The sequence below is a fragment of the Saccostrea cucullata genome, unplaced genomic scaffold (genome assembly GCF_032062105.1).
Source record: "Saccostrea cucullata isolate Sc308-1 unplaced genomic scaffold, CSIRO_AGI_Scuc_v1 ctg621, whole genome shotgun sequence".
NCBI classification, from domain to species: domain Eukaryota; kingdom Metazoa; phylum Mollusca; class Bivalvia; order Ostreida; family Ostreidae; genus Saccostrea; species Saccostrea cuccullata.
Window position 1 is genome coordinate 1 of NW_026929514.1, and position 20,384 is coordinate 20,384.

Below are 20,384 nucleotides of genomic sequence, written 5' to 3' on the forward strand. Positions count from 1 at the left end.
TAGGTATCTTTCTTGCATCTCCTCCCTCAGTTTGATTTCCTTGGACAGGAGTTTTTTGTTGACGTCTTCTACTGTATCGGCCACTTTAGATGTCAGACTCAGTTTTTCTGCCTGGTTGACGTGGTCTTTTTCTCTCAGTAAAATGTCCATTGCATGAATGCCCTCTTCCCTTCTTCTATTGGCGTCACTCAGTGATTGTTGCAATTCATAAATTCTATAAAATGGAAAATAGATCTGTCAAGGGGAAGTACTCTTAATGAACTAAAGCCCATCTATACAATTGTTAACTTATTAATAATATTTTTTACTGACTGAAGAAAACGACAATTCAACCTAAAACTTTTATTTAACTTAATGTGATGACCTACTTTTTTGACATTTGTTGCTCCAGATTCCTCCTTTCTGTGATTTCAGACTCCTGCTTTGCCCTCACGTCCACCAAGACATCTCGGAGTTCTGATAATCTACAAAAACAATTCACACAGTAATGATATAGCTGTTGTATTAATTGCGGTGTGTTCCCATTTCGCCTTAACTGTGAAATTCGGGTAAGAAAAAGTTTAAAAGTACTAAGGCGAAATGGGAATTTTAGTATTTGTAGATATTATCACTGGGTTGAAATAAAAATTTAAATGATAAAAAATTTTAGATTGAATTTACCAGTTAACAGGAATTCATGAATACAGTGAATGAAATAATAGATGTAATACCAAGTATTTTTAAAAAAAATACTTTATACTAAATATATTAAATCTTCATCACCTTAATTCACCTGAGAGCTTACTAAGGCGAAATGGGAATGCTAAATTTTACAGTTAAGGCAAGATGGGAACAAACCTTAATTGCCACTTCTACTCTACTTTCTCAATTAAGTGGTAAAAAATTGTTCTTAATTAAGTGAAACTTAAAGATTTTCACGAAATCTTTCTCATGCTTTGTTCAGAATGAAGAGGACATTATGTGTACCTGGTTTCCACCTGGCCTTTGAGTTGCGTTGTCTGTTGGTCTGTCTGTGACTGTATCGTGGATGTCTTCCTGAGAGCCTCCAGCTAAAACAGCAAACAAATAATTACCTGTTGTTTCTATTTTATCTTAGCTTTTAATTAAAATCTGAACAACAAAGAAAACAAAAAAACAGCTGAGTTAACAAATAAGAATTTTCACAAATGCAAGAAATCTTGGTCAGTTAGTACTGATTGATAGATTCTTTTTTACTGATTGATACAAATATTGAGAAATTACTAGTACTGTCCAAACAATAAGCACAAAAGAAAATGCCCCCCTTATCCAAGCATCTCTGATGTGCAGGATAAGGGTCATTCTATAAGGAAGCCTGACGGCTTCGAGAGTTGACATTGAATTTCTATTCTTAGTTTATCACGACAGAGCCTACTTCACAGCCGAGTGATTTTCTAAAGAAAATTCACCCGGCTATTGTCTCCTTCCATATAAAAGCCCCTGTGCCTTTCGAACGCGTTCTCTTTTTACAGTTAAGCAGAATATTTGACATTTATTGAGAGATAATCAGGGTCGGGATCAAATACACTGCCATTAAATTATTGTAGATATATATATTAAATAGTAGACATGAGATAGGGATGGGAAGGTCAACTCTCGAAGCCGTCAGGCTTCCTTATAGAATGACCCTTATCCTGCACATCAGAGATGCTTGGATAAGGGGGGCATTCTATTTCGTATGCCTTCTGGCATTCTCAAGTTGACATTGAATTCTTTAAAGCCTCTCAATAAATGTTAAAAATTCAGACCTTGTAAATTTATGCATAAGGAAAATTATTATCTTCTTAATCATTTGTGATTCCTCAGGTAATACCAATAGGATATAGAATCAGAACTAAAGAACACATGTTTATGAAAAACAGAAAAAAGAAAAACATAATCAATATTTATTTTAGAAAATTAAACAATTGAAGTGTTATCATGTACATTGTTATACTTTCTTTCACAAAAATAACGTTCATAACAGTAACACTGAAAAAATCAAATCCTAGACTATTCATGTATTATGTCCATGATCACACAGTCACAGTTTCTCCTTCCTGGAAAGCACAGCGGAAGAAAATGAATTTTCATCCTGAATATCTTTATTGTAAAATCGGTGGAAAGTGGTAGCTGAGGACCAATTCGCTGTAGAAAGTATGTCGTTTAGGGTGACCCCCGACAGGTATGCTGTTGAACATGATGCCCCTCTGAAAGAATGTGCTTGAAATAAGGAAATATCTATACCAGAAAGTTGTAATACTCTTTTTAGCCATCTTGCTATTGAACTCGATGTTACTTGTTGGAATGTCTTAAAAGAAATCAAAAGTTGAGGAGATTTCCTTTTTTCTTTTGTTCTCTCTAAATAATGTTTTAATGTAAACACAGGACAAATGGATTTGTCGTGAAATGCATTTATTTTTATCAATGAATTCAAATTTCCCAATTTTGAGGTTTTCTGCAAGTCCTGAATAGAAAAACTTATAAAATTTTCTGTAATATTCATATTATCAACATTCATTAAACTCAGAGTCTGAGATCTTTGCGCTGAAGTCAAAGCTAATAATGCAGTAGTCTTATACGTCAGCATTTCCAATTTTAATTCTTTTAATGGGAATTGTTTTGCTAAAAAACTCAAAACTTTTTGCACATCCCAAAATGATCTGTATTTTGGAATGGGTGGTCTGAGATTAAATATTCCTTTCATGAATCTATAGCAATGAAAGCATTATCTACAAATTTAGAATTTCCCAGGGATGCTAAAGTTTGTGAAATAGCACATTTATGTGTATTGATGCAACTGTAAGATTTATTTTCTAGACAAAGAGTTGTCAAATAATTAACAATGTTTACTTCATTTGGTGCAATGGGATCAACATTTTGTTTACTACACCAATGCATCCAAGCTTTCCATGGATATTGGTACTGTTTAGCAGTGGAGTTTCTCCACGATTTTGCCATGATTTTTGAAGCTTCTTTTGAAACTCCTTTCTTTTGGAGATATCTCCGGATACACAACAACCTATCAGAAATAACTTTCTCTTGTTCATTGGGTGTAGAGCATTGTTGTGTGCTAGAGTTAACAGATCTTTCTGAAAAGGTAGCTTGACTGGAAAATCTATTAAAGCGGCTAGTAATCGGGGGAACCATGTTTGAGTCGTCCATAATGGACATACTAACAACACTCTTTTTACCTGTTCGTCCTCTATTTTCTGCAACACTTTTGCCATCTGACTGAAAGGTGAGAAAATATATGGATCAATTAGATTATTCCATGATAAAGAAAATGCATCAAATTCAATTGCATTTGGATCTGGAAACCATGACACATAATTATTAGGTAATTGTGTATTCAATCTAGATGCAAAAAGATCGATCTTAGGTTTAAAAAATCTTTTACACAGTTTTCTAAATACACCTTCATTTAACATCCACTCAGTACAATCATTAAACTCTCGTGACAAATAGTCAGGGATTTTATTATCTTTCCCTGGAATATGCACTGCTGATATAAATATGTTTTTTCTGAAACACCAATTCCAAATATTCTTTGTCTCTTCTAAAAGTGACAAAACAGATCCCCCAATTCTATTTATATAGGCCACTGCTGTTGCACTATCTGATTTCACACAGATATGACAATTATTGTAAAATTTACAAAGGGCAAGCAGGGAAAAATAAATTGCTCTCAACTCAAGTTTATTTATATGCAACAAACTCTCCAAAACATCCCATCTGCCTTGTGTAGAATTTTTTGTAAAATTCCCTTCTTTAAGTATTGCTCCCCAGCCAATTAATGATGCATCAGACTCAATGTATATCTGAGGAGCAGTTGGTCTAATTGTTTTACCATTGTAATGTTTTAAATTTTCAATCCACCAATTTATCTCACTTTTTGATTCTTGAGAAATAATCATTTTTCTATCGTAATTCTGAAAATTCTTTTCTAATGCTGTACATTTGTCCCTGTCTAAATATCTATGATACAATGGACCCAATTGTATTGCTGTACTTGCCGAATTATATAAACCAATCAAAGCAGTAACTTCCCTAATTGAAACTTGATCTTTTCTCAGAATATCAGAAGATAGATGTAAAATCTTCTCAACTTTCTCATCAGGTAATAAAAACTTAAAACTCACAGAATTTACAATAAATCCCAAATACTGAATTTGTTGGGAAGGAAAAACCATTGATTTTTCAGAATTTATATGAAATCCTAAATCTCTGAGGGTTTTTATTAAAAATTCTGCATTTGATCTACAATTTTTTATATCCAAATCTTGATTCAATGAATCATCTATATAATAAAAGCAACAAATTCCCATACTCCTCAAGTACGAAAACACAGGTTTCATAATTTTTGTAAAACCCTTGGAGCACTAGACAAACCAAACGGAAGACAAGTAAATTCATATAATGTATCTCTCCAAATAAACTTGAGATATTTTCTTGAAGTATGATGAATTGGGATTGAAAAATATGCATTTTCTAAATCAACCGAAGTAAAATATGCATCTTGTTTTAGCAGTTCTGCAACATGATGTAAAGTTTCCATCTTAAAATGATGGTATTCAACAAACTCATTTAATTTCTTCAGATTAATAACAGGTCTAAATTTTCCATTCTTTTTCTTGACAAGAAAAATGTTTGAAATAAACTCATTTTCCTCATGTTGAGATTTTTCAATTGCTCCCATGCTCAGCATTTTTTCAACCTCATCATCAATCAAAGCACACTCTGTATTGTTAAAATTTGGAGTATTTGGAATACAGTTTTGAATAGGTTCTTGTTCAAATTCTATTTTATACCCAGAAATAGTCTCTAAAATCCAATCATCATCTGTAATAAGTTTCCATATATCTACAAAATATTTTAGGCTGCCTGCCTTAAAATTAGTTACCTCTAATTGTAGTAACTTCTGCGCAGATTTCTCCTGCCTCTTGCTCCCCGTACAAAGCTCTTGTTCTGGTCTGTACTGTAGCTGAACTGTCCTGTTCTGTATCTCCCTCTCTGACTGTAACTCGACTGAGGGTTTGTCATCATTCTGTTGCCTCGACTTCCTCGAAAGTTTTTTGAGAAATAATTCCTATTTATTTTTTGTGCATCGTTTATGTCTTTCAATCTCTTTCCGACATCTTCAAATAACTTGTTATCCCCTATTTTTTCATTTCTATTGCAAAGCTGATGATACCTTTTGTCAATGAACGGTTTCATTAATAATCGTCTATTTACAGAAATTTCAAAAAAGGCATTCAAAAGTACTGTTAGTGAGTCTGATATGCATTTTTTCAACTTTTTTGAATCTGGTGATTTACTTTTTAATTCCTCAGCCATTCTAATAATAGGGACAATGCCATGGCCCAACAGTTTCTGTACTGTTTGTAAACCTAAATCTTTAGATTTTATGTTTCTATCTAAGAAATGCCAAATTTCAGAATTAACTGCAGGAGGTGACAAATCTTTACAGTTTGATGGAATTTTTAATTCTTTGACAATAGACTTAACATCTGACTTTTTCTTCACAATTGATTGCACCATTTTAGAAATATTTTCGTTGGTTTCCTCACCAAACTTTTCATCGTCTTCAAATATTTTTGGCATTTCGCTCAAAAAATCGTCTATCTCGTTATCATTTTCAAGGTCTTGCTGTTCATTGTCTGAAAAAATATCATGGTGAGACTCTATCTCATTTGACATGCTTTGGTCATTTTGGTCATTTTGATTTGTACATGTGGTACTAGACTTGCTTTGGTCATTACATGTATTTACAGGTGGGTTTACACTTCTATTGGTAATAGCTTCTTGAGAACTCTCATTAATTTTTCTAATAGCAAAATTTGCAGTTTCCAACACTTGGTTTAAAACTTCATCCATTTTATTTTGCCAAATAGTTTCTTTATTTACTTTTTGTTTTTTGGGGTTTTTTCCGGTTTTAGACTGACCCGGTTTGCGTTTTCTTGTGCCTCTTGCACTTCCGGTTTGTTTATTTGTAGAATTTACAGATTGAGGCAATGTCGCCAAATCATGAGATTCTGACGCCTGCTCTATAATTTCGTCAGCCAAATTTTTATCAAGTTCGAACCCCGAGAAACTGCCCTCATCTTCAGAGGCAAATAATTGCATGATATCGTCGGCATGAGCCTGACGTGTATGTCGACCCTTCGAAGTCGAAGGTTCATCGTCTGACATGATTATCGCCAAAATAAAACGTTTCAATTAGAAACTAAACGTAAGAGCAGCAGAAATATCTGGAAAAAAACGAAAGGATGAAGTAAATTTACTTTTAATGTAAGTAGAAACCCGAAATACAACCCGTGTCGGGTACAACTCAAGATAAAAAATCCCACCACGTGCGTGGCAAGAAAAAATAATGGTCATTCGAGTCGGATGACCACCTACCGGTTCTGTCGCCTAAGAATAAAAAGAGAACGCGTTCGAAAGGCACAGGGGCTTTTATATGGAAGGAGACAATAGCCGGGTGAATTTTCTTTAGAAAATCACTCGGCTGTGAAGTAGGCTCTGTCGTGATAAACTAAGAATAGAAATTCAATGTCAACTTGAGAATGCCAGAAGGCATACGAAATAGAATGTGATGGCAGTACAATATTTAATATAGTCTATGTTGTTAACTTAATCCAGTAACCTGAAAGTTAAGGAATAAAACAACACACTGCATCAGAATCCTGAAGGCTATGGTGTCACAAAGAGATACGGGTATACAATGAAAGCTGTGAATATTGCCTTATCACATCAATACTCGATAAAACTTAAAATAAAAACACATACCCCTGCATAGATTCCTAAAAGCCCTTAAATTCTTCAAAGTGAAAGCATTATGTGCATGCATTCTCATAAATAATATTGGCAAAATTGAAGTATTAATTATACCAAAGTTGAACTCACTTTCTGTTAAAAAGAAATGAAGATTAAACTAACTTCTGCATAACTGGATGTTTACTAGGTATCTTTGATGGTTCAGATATCCATTATTAAATTTAAAAAATCACAATTTAAGCTAAAAAAAAAGGTAAACAGATAAAAAAAGAAGCTTTAAAAGCAATATAATTAAGCTTTATTTCTGCATTGCTGTTCTACAAATCTTAATCAAAATTGAGAAATCTAGAGTTATAAGTATACATTTTTTTTGGCTTATTTCATTGCTGAATATAAAAAATGTACTGCTGCAGTAATGAATTGATCTATTATTATGAATAATCAAAATATGAAAGAAAATATAGAAAGAAGGCTTGAAGAAAAATAGACTCTTTTCAAAATTGCCACTAAATCTAAAGACCTGGTAATAAAAAAATGAAAACTCTATACAAGCTCTAGCTATTTCATTGCAAAAAGATACTCAGATTTAATACAAGTTCTTTAGTCTATCACTGGAATTATCTGTACAGCAATTAAGTTAACAAAGATTTGATCCAACAATTTTTTTAAAAAAAGGTGAAGCATAAGGGAGACAACTTGTGTCCGACTCTCTTTTACTACAATATAATGAGTTACCTCCTCTGCCTGTGTGCATTCAATTTTATCAAATACAAAAATTAAGTCAAGAAAACACATTAAATTTAAATCTCTTGCTGTCAACATATTAAGCTAAATAATATAATGACAAAAGCTAAGGCTTTTCACTTTTTAATAGGCACCCTTCAAACTATTGCAGTGATCAAATCTTATTTTCTTTCAATTTGGCTTCATAAGGAACAATTAAAGTACATGTACTGAAATATTTATTTCATATTTTTTGTGACTGCAGAATCCACGACAACTTGGGTGTTAAATTTAAAAGAAGATTTAGATTTACTAGCCATTTTTATGGTGTAAAATGTGTAGAAAATTCAAAATAAAATAATTAACCCTAAAACTTATTATTACTCAGTGTATTAAAGGGAAACTACAATAATAATGCCATATTACACATGGGTCTTATATATCCATTGCAAAGTTACTTTAAAAGTAAAAAATAATAATGAGTACATAATTTGGGAGGAAAGTCTCTAACTCAAATAATCATATACATTTGATTGAAGTACAATGTATAATGCCTAGATTATAAGACATACCCTAGATTTCAACTTTGCCTGCATAAATGCAATTGATTGTGACTTGAATGTGCAAATAAAAATTTCATTAAAACTGTAAATATTACAGGATGGTGCAGTTATGTGCATTGAGTAATATTTTCCTCTCATTTTCTTAAAATAGAATTGTCATTTGGGGGTGAACAGAATCAGTATTATGTTTCCCTCAAAAATGAATGTCCAGTTTATATGTCAACATTAAACACAGCTAAATAAAATGCTTTTTGATGACAACATTATCACATCTAATGAAAACTAACAAAAGAAAACAAAATTATAGACATTTTATATTTGATTTGAGTTTTTGGACTCATTTATCAAACATTAATTCAAAAATCATTCCAAATCAATCACAATCTATATTCACATTTATGGTTATATAATCACACAATAGTAACTCTAAATACCTTCGGAACCCCTCTGTTTTTTACCTGATTTCTGTTGTCATCCTCTAGTTTTTTGGACTTGTTTCTGAGGTCTGAGGAGACTGTACCCAGTTCAGCGGACTGCTGTTCTACTTTCATTTTCAGGTTTCTGATGTCATCAGCCATGGAGAAACAAATTCGCTCAAGCTGATTCTTAGCACTTTGCAAGTCCTCCATCTCTGCTCGCATCTCTACGAGTCTGAAAATTCACAACTTTTATAATAAATTTCACAATATACATACAATAAATATAAAATAATACTTATTATTTTGACTTTAGATCATTATACTTATAATAATTGCACTCTCATAAAGAAGCTTAAATTATAGGGCCAGCCTCTAAATTACAAATTACATAATTATTATCATTAAGGATTGAATATCAAAATTTACATATTAGAAAGTCAAACTATACATTATTTTGAGCTAGATGGGATTACAAAAAAAACCTTTGAAAGAATTCGAGATATCATGGGTAAAGTAGTTAAAGAATAATTTAAAGTTGTTCAGACCTCAAAATCACTTTGAACAATCCATGGTATTTGATATACATGTATCAGTGTTCAAGATAAAGAAGTTCAAATGTATCAATTACATGTATGTCTAAAATAAAAAAATACGTAAAAATAACTTCTTTTTCATAAATCTAAGAGACCCTTTTGCTCACTTTTGAGACTGCACATCTTTTTTGGCAATCAGTTCATTTTGACTGCTTTTGACAGCTTGCTCCACCCCTTTTGTGTGATTGACAAGTGTTGACAGGGATGATTTCTCTTCTGCCAGCTTTTCTTCTGCATCTTTGATTCTAGCACTTAACTGGGAGATAAGTTCGTTGTTTATTTTCATGGCGGATTCCAGGTTATGCCTAGAGCCCTTTTCCTCTCGCAGAACCTCCTCATTTCTACGATTTGAGGATTTTACATCACTCTGTAGTCTAAGCACCTCCTCTAAGAGGGCTCGATTTGATTTTTCCGCTACATTCAGTCGGACTTCTAACTGGCGAATACGTTCATCTGCATCAAAGTCAAAAGTTGGATTGATTCCACCTGGACTAGCTTTCCGTCCATTTATAGGAACGAGACTTTTATCTGGTCTGGGGGAATTTATTTCAGGAAGATAGGCGTACTTGGAGGGGAACTGGGTGGCGACAGGTGGCCTGAAAAAAAAATCAACAGTTTTTACAACAAATCAATATGACTTGTATATGTGTAATTGAACTTTCCCATTATTTTAATATTGTACAGTTATGTTACTTAATGTCTAATCAGATAATTGAATTATATTTTCGACCCTTTCGATCCTTTCATTTGGGCGAATGTTAAAATGATTATTGGGCTAATAAAATGCACAAATATAATACAGTATAATTTCTTTAATAAAACTATGATTGGGCTAATTTAAAACGGGGCAAAATTGTTTGCAAGTGTGAAAGGGCGAAAATAACCCTGTATACATATCATTTTAATATCGTGCAATTGTGTTATTTAATGTCTAATCAGACTTAATTGAATTAAATCAAAATATGAAAAAAATAAATTCTGATCAATTTCACTTAAGAAATATACAACTTATGTCTACAAATGATTATTGGTTCTAATAAAACTCTTTCAATATGCATATGCATGCAAATATATACTTTTTTAAAAGCTGCACCAATTGTTAATATGTTAAGTAATAATAAGAGCAACATTTCTTTAGTACATATAGACTACTATTTGAAAAACAATAATGTTAAATTCTTAATCTAGAATTATAATTTCAAAAGTACTGCATGGGTATATTGATGAAAACTTCAAGCAGTTTATATTTCTGTGACTGTTCATTACAAGCATTAAAAAGAGCTATCTCCTCTTTCAAAGGACTAAAAAAGGAATTGATTAAACACAAATTACTGGCAATGAATGTCCTCCAATATGATTATAAATTTCAAAAAATCCTTAATCATATAACCCTTCAGATTCTGTAGCATTTTAATTATATTCAAAGCTGTTCAGTGAGTACTCCGATTAGTAGATCAAAGTACTTTTTAGAGTACATGTATATACTCATCCATCAACCCTGAGGGACAGTGAGGTTGTTCATCCAATAACCTCAATTTTATTTCTGAGAGTTTTACTTTTCTTTTCTGGCCTAGGCCATTCCAAGTTTTTTCTCTGTTTAGCGTCCACCCATCTTTCAAAAACCTAGCTACCTATTCGCAAAAAACACACAAGTCAAAAAAAAGAACCCCACATATTTTATATTTAATAAAAATGACGTACTGTAGATCACTTAATTTTCGCGACACCTTATTTTCGCGAGATAGTCATTGACTTTTTATTAGCGAGACAAAATTTTCACAAATTGTAGTCATTGCTTTATATAATCTTAAGGAATTCTATTATACGCGAGAATGAAATTTTTGCGAGCATACTCACTCGCGTCATTACGCGAAAATGAAGTTCTCGCGAATAAAAAGTGATATACAGTAATTCAAAACATATGATTTCATTTATCTATTTTTCATAAAGAAAGTTATTTTCTTCAGCAAAATTAAGGTATCAAATACTGAAACTATTCCAAAAATGAAATATTATACAAATATTTAGAGATATTGCCGGAAATCACAAATTTTTACCTGAATAATTAATTTTCAAACTCCTGATTCTGTTTGTTTTTTCTGACATGGGGTGTCAAAAACCCAAGGCACACGCGGACGCTAAACAAAGAAAAAACTTGGAATGGCCCTATAAATCCTATGGCAATATCAACTGTAAAATCAGGTAAAATCCCCCTCACATTTGGATGAAAGCCACTTCAATTTTTTTTTATTCCTTGAAGGGTACAAAGTTGAGTATTACCCATACATATGGACATTTTATTGAATTACACCCTCTACATGGCATCATTCGAGTCTGAGAAGGACTGAGGTGGTTTCAGATTGAAAAAAAAAATGAGCATTACATATTAAACTGAATCCTAGCTTATGCATACTTTTGATTTTCCCAAAGGTAATAATTTCTAAAATTCTAATGAATTTTTTTCCCTTAACTTTTTGATATTTTTTGCAGAGCCAAACAGAAAATGAAGTCCCATAAACAATACCAGTAAATATATGTGAATGTAGATAATTTAAAATACTGTATTCACCCCCATTTTATTTTTGCCCCTTTCACCCTTGTCACGAGTTGATGAATTTAAAATGGTGTGAATTCAAAGAACAAAGTATAAATTCTTAAACAGAACTGGAACTGGGCGAATTTCAGACGAGGCAAATTTGCAAGCAAGTGTAAATTAATGGATGAAAATAACATGGGGCAAAAATAACCCTGTATACAGTAAACAGTTTTGCTGGCACATGGGCTGTAAAAAAATTAATAAATTACACCACACTCAATCAATTTAAAAGGGTAAAAAGAAATGTTTGACTTTTTGACTAATGAAATGCATTCTAGATTTATAGGCACATCCTTTGAACTTAAATTTTAAAATATTCTTTTTTTAAGTAAAAAAAAATCACTGTGAACTTTTATTTTAAAAATCTTATCTGTTTTATGTATCAAAATTTCAAATTCCTCTTGAATGGCATTTTGTACTGATGTAGTTATTTTTTTAAAAGCATTTAAATTAATGTCAGAATTCCATTTGTAATTCAGGCTCATAAAATATGTAAGCTAGAGAACTTGTCAAGGCTACATTTAAATGAAAGTTAATATATCTAGTTCTGAATATATATTTTTTTAATCTTTAAAAGCCATCCAGTACCAACTGATAATCTATTAATACATATGCTTCAAAATTAAAAAAAAAAAAACCAAAATTTATCAACAGTTGCATTTTTTGAAGTCCCATGCTAAATATAGAACATTGTCAGACCTGTAAGGGGGTGGGGGAGTCGCGTACTCTGTATCCCCCTCACTGAGACTCTCCTCCCTGGGCTGACTAAAGCTCCGTCGACGAATCATTATAAATCAGACAATTAACACAATAATTAAGCTTCATCTCTACCCGTGTCTACACAGGTTCCATTTGTTAATGTCAGTCTGCAGCGTCTTGCTATGGTGACTGTAATGTTTCAGGGTAGGCTTTTTAATTATTCATGGGAATATCGACAGCTTTTAAATTTCAATTCATTATGTCTCCTAAGCAAATTTGAAGTCAATTTCTTAATTGAGGAACAAAAATGAAGTAATCAATGTTTTTACAAGTCAATATAGGTTGCTTTTGTCTAGTGGAAAAGTATTTGTTTTTTTAAATAGATTCTTTGAGTAGTAAAGAGGAAAAAGAACTGATGATTAAGTTCTACATAAAAGGGTAGACTCTTGTATTGTTGTCGAGAGCTCAAGAGAGAGAGAATATAAAGGTATATATATTAACAAAATTTAGCCATGCAGCTCCAGTATAATATGCAAAGCATACATGCGTCAGTAAACATATAATTTAAAAGTATATAGAAACTATTTTACTTTTAAATTGTATTTCAATACACATTCTATGTAGAGAAGGTAATTATAAACTGAATGCATGTTATTGTCTAACAAAAAAAAAAACTAATTCCTATTTATCAATACCACAGGCACCTGATAAAAAGATGGTGTAACCCATGCATCCATCAGTTTCTGATAACTTTGATTAAGACACATTGTCAAAAACGTTTCAAAAATACACAAATTCCAGGCCTCAAAACCATAAACTGAGATTACAGACTTACCACAAAATTTTGATTTTGAATATCTTGTGCCCTGTTCACACGGAGAGTTTAATTCGAATTAAACGTAAAGTTACTGGAAATTAGCTTCGCTTAGCGTTCACACGGAGAATTTAAAGCGAATTAGTTTAATTTGAATTAGTTTACTGCGCATTAAATTACATGTACTTCGGATTAGCTTCGTGTGAACGCTAAGCGAAGCTAATTTGAATTAAATTCTGACCCATGCAACAAATTTATAGTCAAAAGCCATTTGTCGGTGGTCAGCTATATAGGTTATGACTTGTGCTATTTTTGAGTGAAAAACTAAGTGCTGATGCCGGGCTGCAGAAGTAAAATTTTAATTCGCATTAGTTTACTTCGCATTAGCTGTTGTGTTAACGCAATTTAATTTGCATTAGTTTGATTCGCATTAGTTTACTTCGCATTAATTTACAGTGAATTAAACTCTCCATGTGTTCAGGGCATTAAATTCTTGTATATAACACATGTGCATAAAAATTTAGTTTTGGATGATATAATACAAATTCACACACATGTGGAAAATTTTGTTTAAATATCAAAGTTAATTTAAAAATTACAGTGGACCCTCATTTATCCGGACACTTTGGTTCCCAGTGAATTTGTCTGGATATGTGAAGCGTACGGATACCTGAATCACCAGTTAACAAAACAAAATAACATTTAAAAATTCCGTTCCGATGAAAAATCGTCCGGATGCTGAAGCATCCGGATATCTGGCGTCCGGATATCTGAAGGTCCACTGTATATTGATTTAAAAATTTGACTTATTATAGTCTGTTCTCAGTTTATGGTCTCTGGTTCTGGTCTACCTATCACTCCTGTATTTCGATATCTGCAAATTTTTTGTCTGATAAAAATTCTCAAGATTTGGTGGGGGGTTGGGGGTGGCAGATGGGGAAGGGTGGCTGTTACCATCCATTTGTCAGCTGCCTGTGATCAATACAAGATCACTTAGATATCGAAAGATTATTCTGTTTACATGTTTGAATTGATTCAGACTGTTTGAAACAATGTACAAATACAGAATATAAAACCGTCTTAATTATTTCTTAATTCTGTTTGAAAGAATCTAATCAAGGACACAGAGCAAATAATTTTTAGAGACTTAAATTTCACAGAAAATTTTATTTAAATTGCAGCTTTGCAAAAAGATAAATATGGAGCATTTAACTGATCAGAATTTCTAACAAAAATCAATCACTTTGTTTTATAATAATCTATTTGTACAGTTTACTTTTTTTATTTGTGTTACAAAAGTTTCTTTGGGCTTAAAAAATCAATTTGACAGTATTCCATTGAATAAATATATTAAAAAATGATTATAATTAAAAATGGAGTTAATACCGAGGTGCTTAGGTGTTGAGACATTGTCTCTGTGTGTGTGTTATATCCAAACCAAAGATGTAAAATTGTTTCCAGGAAAGGTTCCACAATGTTATCTTTTTGATCATCACCTCAAAAGGTCAAATAAAATGAGAGGAAGTGAAAGGTTAGTGTAGCTAGCATATGTTTGACCTTCAACTTTGACCCTTACCTGCTGGACGCTACAGGCTGATTTCTGGGTAAGAAATAAATAGGTTTATCCATCACAAAACACTAGAATCATAGCTAGTACATTGTCCTTAATCTAGCCTTATTTTTCTATAATGTTTTAGGCAGTAACCATGCTTTTCTCAGTCTGTTTAACTTTTATTAAGCACGCATTAACAATTTATCTCACTTTTTGTTGAAGTTTCTCGCTACGTAACTTGTCACCAATGTAACTCGGACTGTTGTGTTTGCAAGTCTAATACAAGGGGCAGAAGGCCAGTGATAATATATAAGGAACCAAAGCACCTCTACTTAGAAAACACCAAAATACTTTTGACAAAAACCCTATTCAGTTTTAATTAATTTCATTTATTACAATTCTTATCAGTTTATTTTAGCTAAATGAAGGCTATAAGTTAAAGTTTTCTGTAAATGTTTGGAATTTTGCGCATGTGAATATCACAAGGCTATTACAATATAACCTCAGGTGATGTTGTAGAAAACCCACTGAATTTTATCTTTTTTATTGCTACAATCAACAGAAAAATGCATAAGCCTTGAAATGAACTAGAATGAAAATATTGATCCATCCTGCATGTCTCAATTGTACTCTAGAAAACTTGGTCTCGAGCTTTATTGATGAAAGGCTTAAGTCTCTCTCATATAATTCAACAATCCTTTGAAAAATGTTTTCATAACCTAGCACAAATCAACGGCATCTTGAAAAGTTAATCTATATAAGTAATCAATAGCCATCATGTATCTCTGCATGATTTCCACAATATCAACATTTTTATTTACAGAAGTGAAACTTTAAGTCCAAAACTGGATGAAATAAATTCCAAAATTTTAGTCTTCAAGTAAAAAAAATAGTTTCAGCACAACATATTAAACCGGACCTACAGAAACTTGCTGAAACTAATAATTAGATATCGTATAAGAAGAACTTTTAGCAAGAATTCAAATTTGGCATTTTTAGTAAGGGTTACGTTTCAAGAGAATGCTGAAATTAAATGTTAACAGTTCATTCCTCATAAAAGGTTACTTTAATCTTTCTTACTAGATTGCTTCTCTCTAAAATAAAATAATGAGTTAAATTTTTAACTTTAGGACAAATGGCTAAATTTGCATCTTGCTAAAAATCTGCTAACAGTAAGTTTCTGCATTGCAGAAACCCTACAAGAAACACAAAATTTTAGCAAGACATATGTATACATGTTTTCAGTTTGGTGGAAACTCATGGAGTTTTCATCCACTTGATTCTGACATAAATAAATTCCAAATTAATCTGATTTGTCCTTAATGCTTCAATTTATGCTTATTTTGAATATATTAAATGACTTAATTTATATTTAACACCAGCTGGAAAATATTATATGTCTTTTTAATTTTTAATTTCACTATACCACAAGTCACACATAGTCATCTTGAAGTACTTCTAAGCATATAATTCTTCATAGTTTGATTGAACTTAACTGTAGGAGGCGCAGATCCAGAATTTGGTAAATAGGAGAGGAGGGGGGTTAGATGATGAGAGGACATCTGTCCTTGGTCCCCAGTGGGTCAAGGACAGTGTTAGGTGGAGCCTGGCATAAAAACCCATTGTAAAGTTCACAGAAATGGTAAAAAGGAACCTTATTAATTGTACCATGCTTATACCGACATCACCCAAACAGAGCTTTATGTTTTATCTTCAACTTTAGAGCAATGGTTTATAGGAAAGGAAATAAAGTTAGGTAAATTTCACCCAATTTAATTGGTGCAATAAAATGTTTTCTGTGATCAAAGGACCTTAATTAAAGGTTTGAATGGATTTTTTTTTCAGAAAAAATGGGTGTGGAATATTGTAACTATCAGTAAGATTGTTCTAATAAATTAAAACTACCGGTACACAGGTTTTAATTAGAATTAATTCTGATATATAACAAACAACCCATGCAATTTTCTGTAAAAATTGTAAGTGTCCATATTCTGAGAGTCCCACTGCACATACAGTTACCTGTCTGTCTTTGAGCCCCTTCTCACGCGATAGTCCTCAGGAGTAACCTCCCTTGGTATTCGGGCGGACACCACGGCCGCCTCCTTTGGTTTGACATACTGGGAGGGATTGTGATAAAGCTTTTTCCACAACACACTATTTTGCATTCTTTTTATAAGTTCACACTTTCCTTTTCATATTTTGATACAGAAAATTTACCTTAGTGACAACAGATGTATATCCATAATAGCTTTTTAAAGATGGACTTTAAATGCATGAATTGTAGACTCCTTGAATGAAAACTTTTGTTTTAATATTCAGTCAATATTATTGTTAAAATATTCATACAGGTAACATAGACCAGGACTGGTAGACTCCTTATTTTCCTTTGATATGTAAAATGATAAAATCACGAAATAATATCCTACACCTTCCACTAGATGGCACGCCTAATAAGAAATCATGACACACTCTTTACACCAAGTTCTGCCTCAACAAGGAATTCATCCAAAGAGAATTAGAAAAATGCTCACTTAAATTTTGTATCCAACTCACACATGAAAAATTTTGACAAAATGTGAATATATTTCTCTCAAACAACTAGACCTGATATGTTAACCAGTCTTTGATGCTGTAGAGACCCAACAACCTGCAGCTATGGGCACATTGATACAGGAAAATCATCTCAGATACTTTAAAGCACAAAAAAATCTCTGTCAATAAACATTGTTTTCATGATGGGGTTTTCAGGTGTGATTTCAGCCAATCAATGATGTTCCGTATCCGTTATCTAGCAAGCCCTCCCCTGGAATATTATAATCACCTAGCTTATTGACTTCATTTCAGCATCAAATGCGGAAACCTCTTATCCGCGATCGGAAAGGAATAAAAAGGTTTTGACCAAATAACAAGAAAGATAAGAGTTAACAAATTAATCCCCCACAGCCTAGTCAATATTTCTTTGAGGGTCCTAACACAAAAAATTTCAAAGGCATTATAGAGTATGTTTAAGGTCGTTGCCACAAATGGATTGATTGATAACAGTGTGTTGTACATCACTACTGAAGTGTTATTTTAAAATCAATTACTGTCACAGGCAATATTATGCAAAGCTTATTCCTGTGAAAAATGTCATGACAGGAATTGCATTTGGCTTGTTTACTGTTGTTGTTAGAAACGGAAAAGGGAAAAAAAATCCATACTGGAAATTTATTTGTACATCGACTTATACTGGAAAATGATGTTATTGTTAAAAATATACTAGCCCTGGTACCTTCAAGTCAAATGTTTAAAGGTAAAACAGATACTAGATGGTATATTGCTTTCTTTTCTCTTTATTCATACAGTTGGATGACTGTCATTTAATTGTGACCACTACTATACATGTATCCCTGTGTTAGATACTTTATCCCATTGATTTTTCCAACTTTGTATGATTGTTTATAAATGATTAAATTCAATGTCATTCAGATTAAAACTTCATTATGTATATCAATGCCCACTGTCCTTTCTTTTGTTCCAGGTGCAGCAAATGAAGCTTTTGATATGAGGTACTATATGTACTACAAACACATGAACCCCCCAACCCCCACCTTCAGATATTTTGACATTGTATATTTCAGACAATATGGGTTACTTGCTGGACATACCCCCCCCCCCTTTCCCATCAGTCTTTTCAGGTCATTTCCTTGTACATGTTTCTATGTCATCAAAATGTAAAATTATGTGATTTAAGGAATGATCTCATATTAATTAAAGACGTTAATGGAATAAATCCATTTTGAAATCAAAATTTACAGTAAAGTAATTATATTAAGCATGCATGATATTTGGCGAACATTGAGTTTTGAGCAAGAACTGTATTCGGTAATAATCAATATTTGCCCCCCAAATCAAACTTTGAGGGAGAAATATTTATTTATGTTCTTAAACAGGGGGATATATGCTGACTTCAAAGCACTGAATATTTTCATAAGCAATGACATCATATGTTTGAAATGACGTCACGAACATGACGTAAATTTAAATTTTCCATGATTTCTACAGAAAAATGTATATATTACGTCGATAATTTGAGTAAAAGTCACCAAGCGCAGGTCTGATCAGGCTCAAAATTTTGATATAATGTGAAGAATGATAATATCAATGAAATATATAAATATTGTTTCTGAGCAAACTTGCGCTCTATAATTTTTAAAGCTAAAATTGTTTAAATTTTGTCCATTTAGTCCTCTTTCTAAAAAATGATACAAAAACGAACAAGTTTGTGACGTCATAAAAACAAAAATTGTCAATAAACTACTTTGAAACTATAATATGTTCTGTTAATTTATATTTCTCAAAAAATTTATAGAATTCAGCACATTTCAAGATTTTTTCAAAATTTGACTTTTTGGGGGCAAAGATATGCAATATACCACATACAGTTCTTAGTGTGGATTTGATTAAGCACATTTCTTAATGTTCTTATTGAATGTCTATTTGTGCAAGACATTTAGCTGTACTTGAATTAGCAGATCTTGCTTTTTACTAAAGGCACTAAAAAGAATGCACAGTCAAATGTAATATGTTTACAGTATTTAAACTTACACTTTTTCCCATGGTTTACATCTTAATTAATTGAATTATGTAAAAAATATGTAGCATGTTTTTTTTTCCCAAATTTTTCATACTTTTTTTTCAATTTGTAAGAGTGATTTCAAATTTATACTGTACGTATTTCACATTCAATTCAACTTAAAGAAGCACAGACCCTGGATCAATCATCATATAATGGAGATCAATCAACATTCTGGATTTCATGGGTCATATAAATTCTTAGCCATAAACTGTCTTCCAAAAAAAACTACATTTTTTATCTGTCTCATCTGATTGTATCATTTTATTGAATCTCCTTAACATAATTAAATGACTGACACACAAAATTTCTATCCAACTATTAAAAACTGGTTGCCTTATAATGAACATTTATTATATATTTATACAGATGTTTTCCCTATCCCAAATTAAAAATCATAATTTCTACAGTATTTTAAGTGCAATCTCTTGAATTTTTGAAATCTAAGGTTTATTTTCAATAACTTTATTGATCAAATATAAATAAAGGGCCAATGAAGTACACTGTATTTGTAGAAATATTTTGTATATTTAGTCAAGAGAGAAAACTCTTTGACAGCTTAATATGATTTTTTTAAAATTATAGATAAATGCAATTTTATATCATTTCATGATGATATAACAATGGCCATCCTATTAATTATAATATCAAATGCAGTATAAAAATCATTTTGCAGAATCTGCACATGTATCATCATTATGACATTATTTTCTTAAAATTCAATCAACATCAGACAAAAACAAGATCAAAACACTCCCTGCTTCCTATTTGCAGATACAAGCTCTCTGGTTTAAAATAAAATGTTTGATGAGAAGTAAGCTATAGTGCCACCTAATGAATAAAGTGTATACATGTTTATTGCATTAAAAGAACTGCACTCTTTCTTAATTTATATTTCAACATATTACACTACCAACTCCAGATATATTTACTACAGGTTATAAAACCATGTGTTCCTAATTTAACATATAAATTCATTTGTTTTAACATGTTTAATAGCTATCTTTGACCCAAATTTGAGACCATTGAAAATTTC

At 31.9% G+C, this 20,384-nt stretch overlaps 1 protein-coding gene across 1 annotated transcript; it reads right to left on the reverse strand.

Annotated features, from left to right (window-relative positions):
* Window positions 1–1,273: 1,273 nt before the first annotated feature.
* On the reverse strand, window positions 1,274–6,366 carry LOC134281079 (uncharacterized). Its single transcript, XM_062763542.1, has 3 exons — window positions 4,901–6,366; window positions 3,192–3,231; window positions 1,274–2,207 (listed from the first exon to the last, which is right to left on the reverse strand). The coding sequence occupies exon 1, from the start codon at window positions 6,187–6,189 to the stop codon at window positions 4,903–4,905; it is 1,287 nt and encodes a 428-aa protein (XP_062619526.1). The 5' UTR covers window positions 6,190–6,366; the 3' UTR covers window positions 1,274–2,207; window positions 3,192–3,231; window positions 4,901–4,902.
* Between the last annotated feature and the right edge of the window lie 14,018 nt (window positions 6,367–20,384).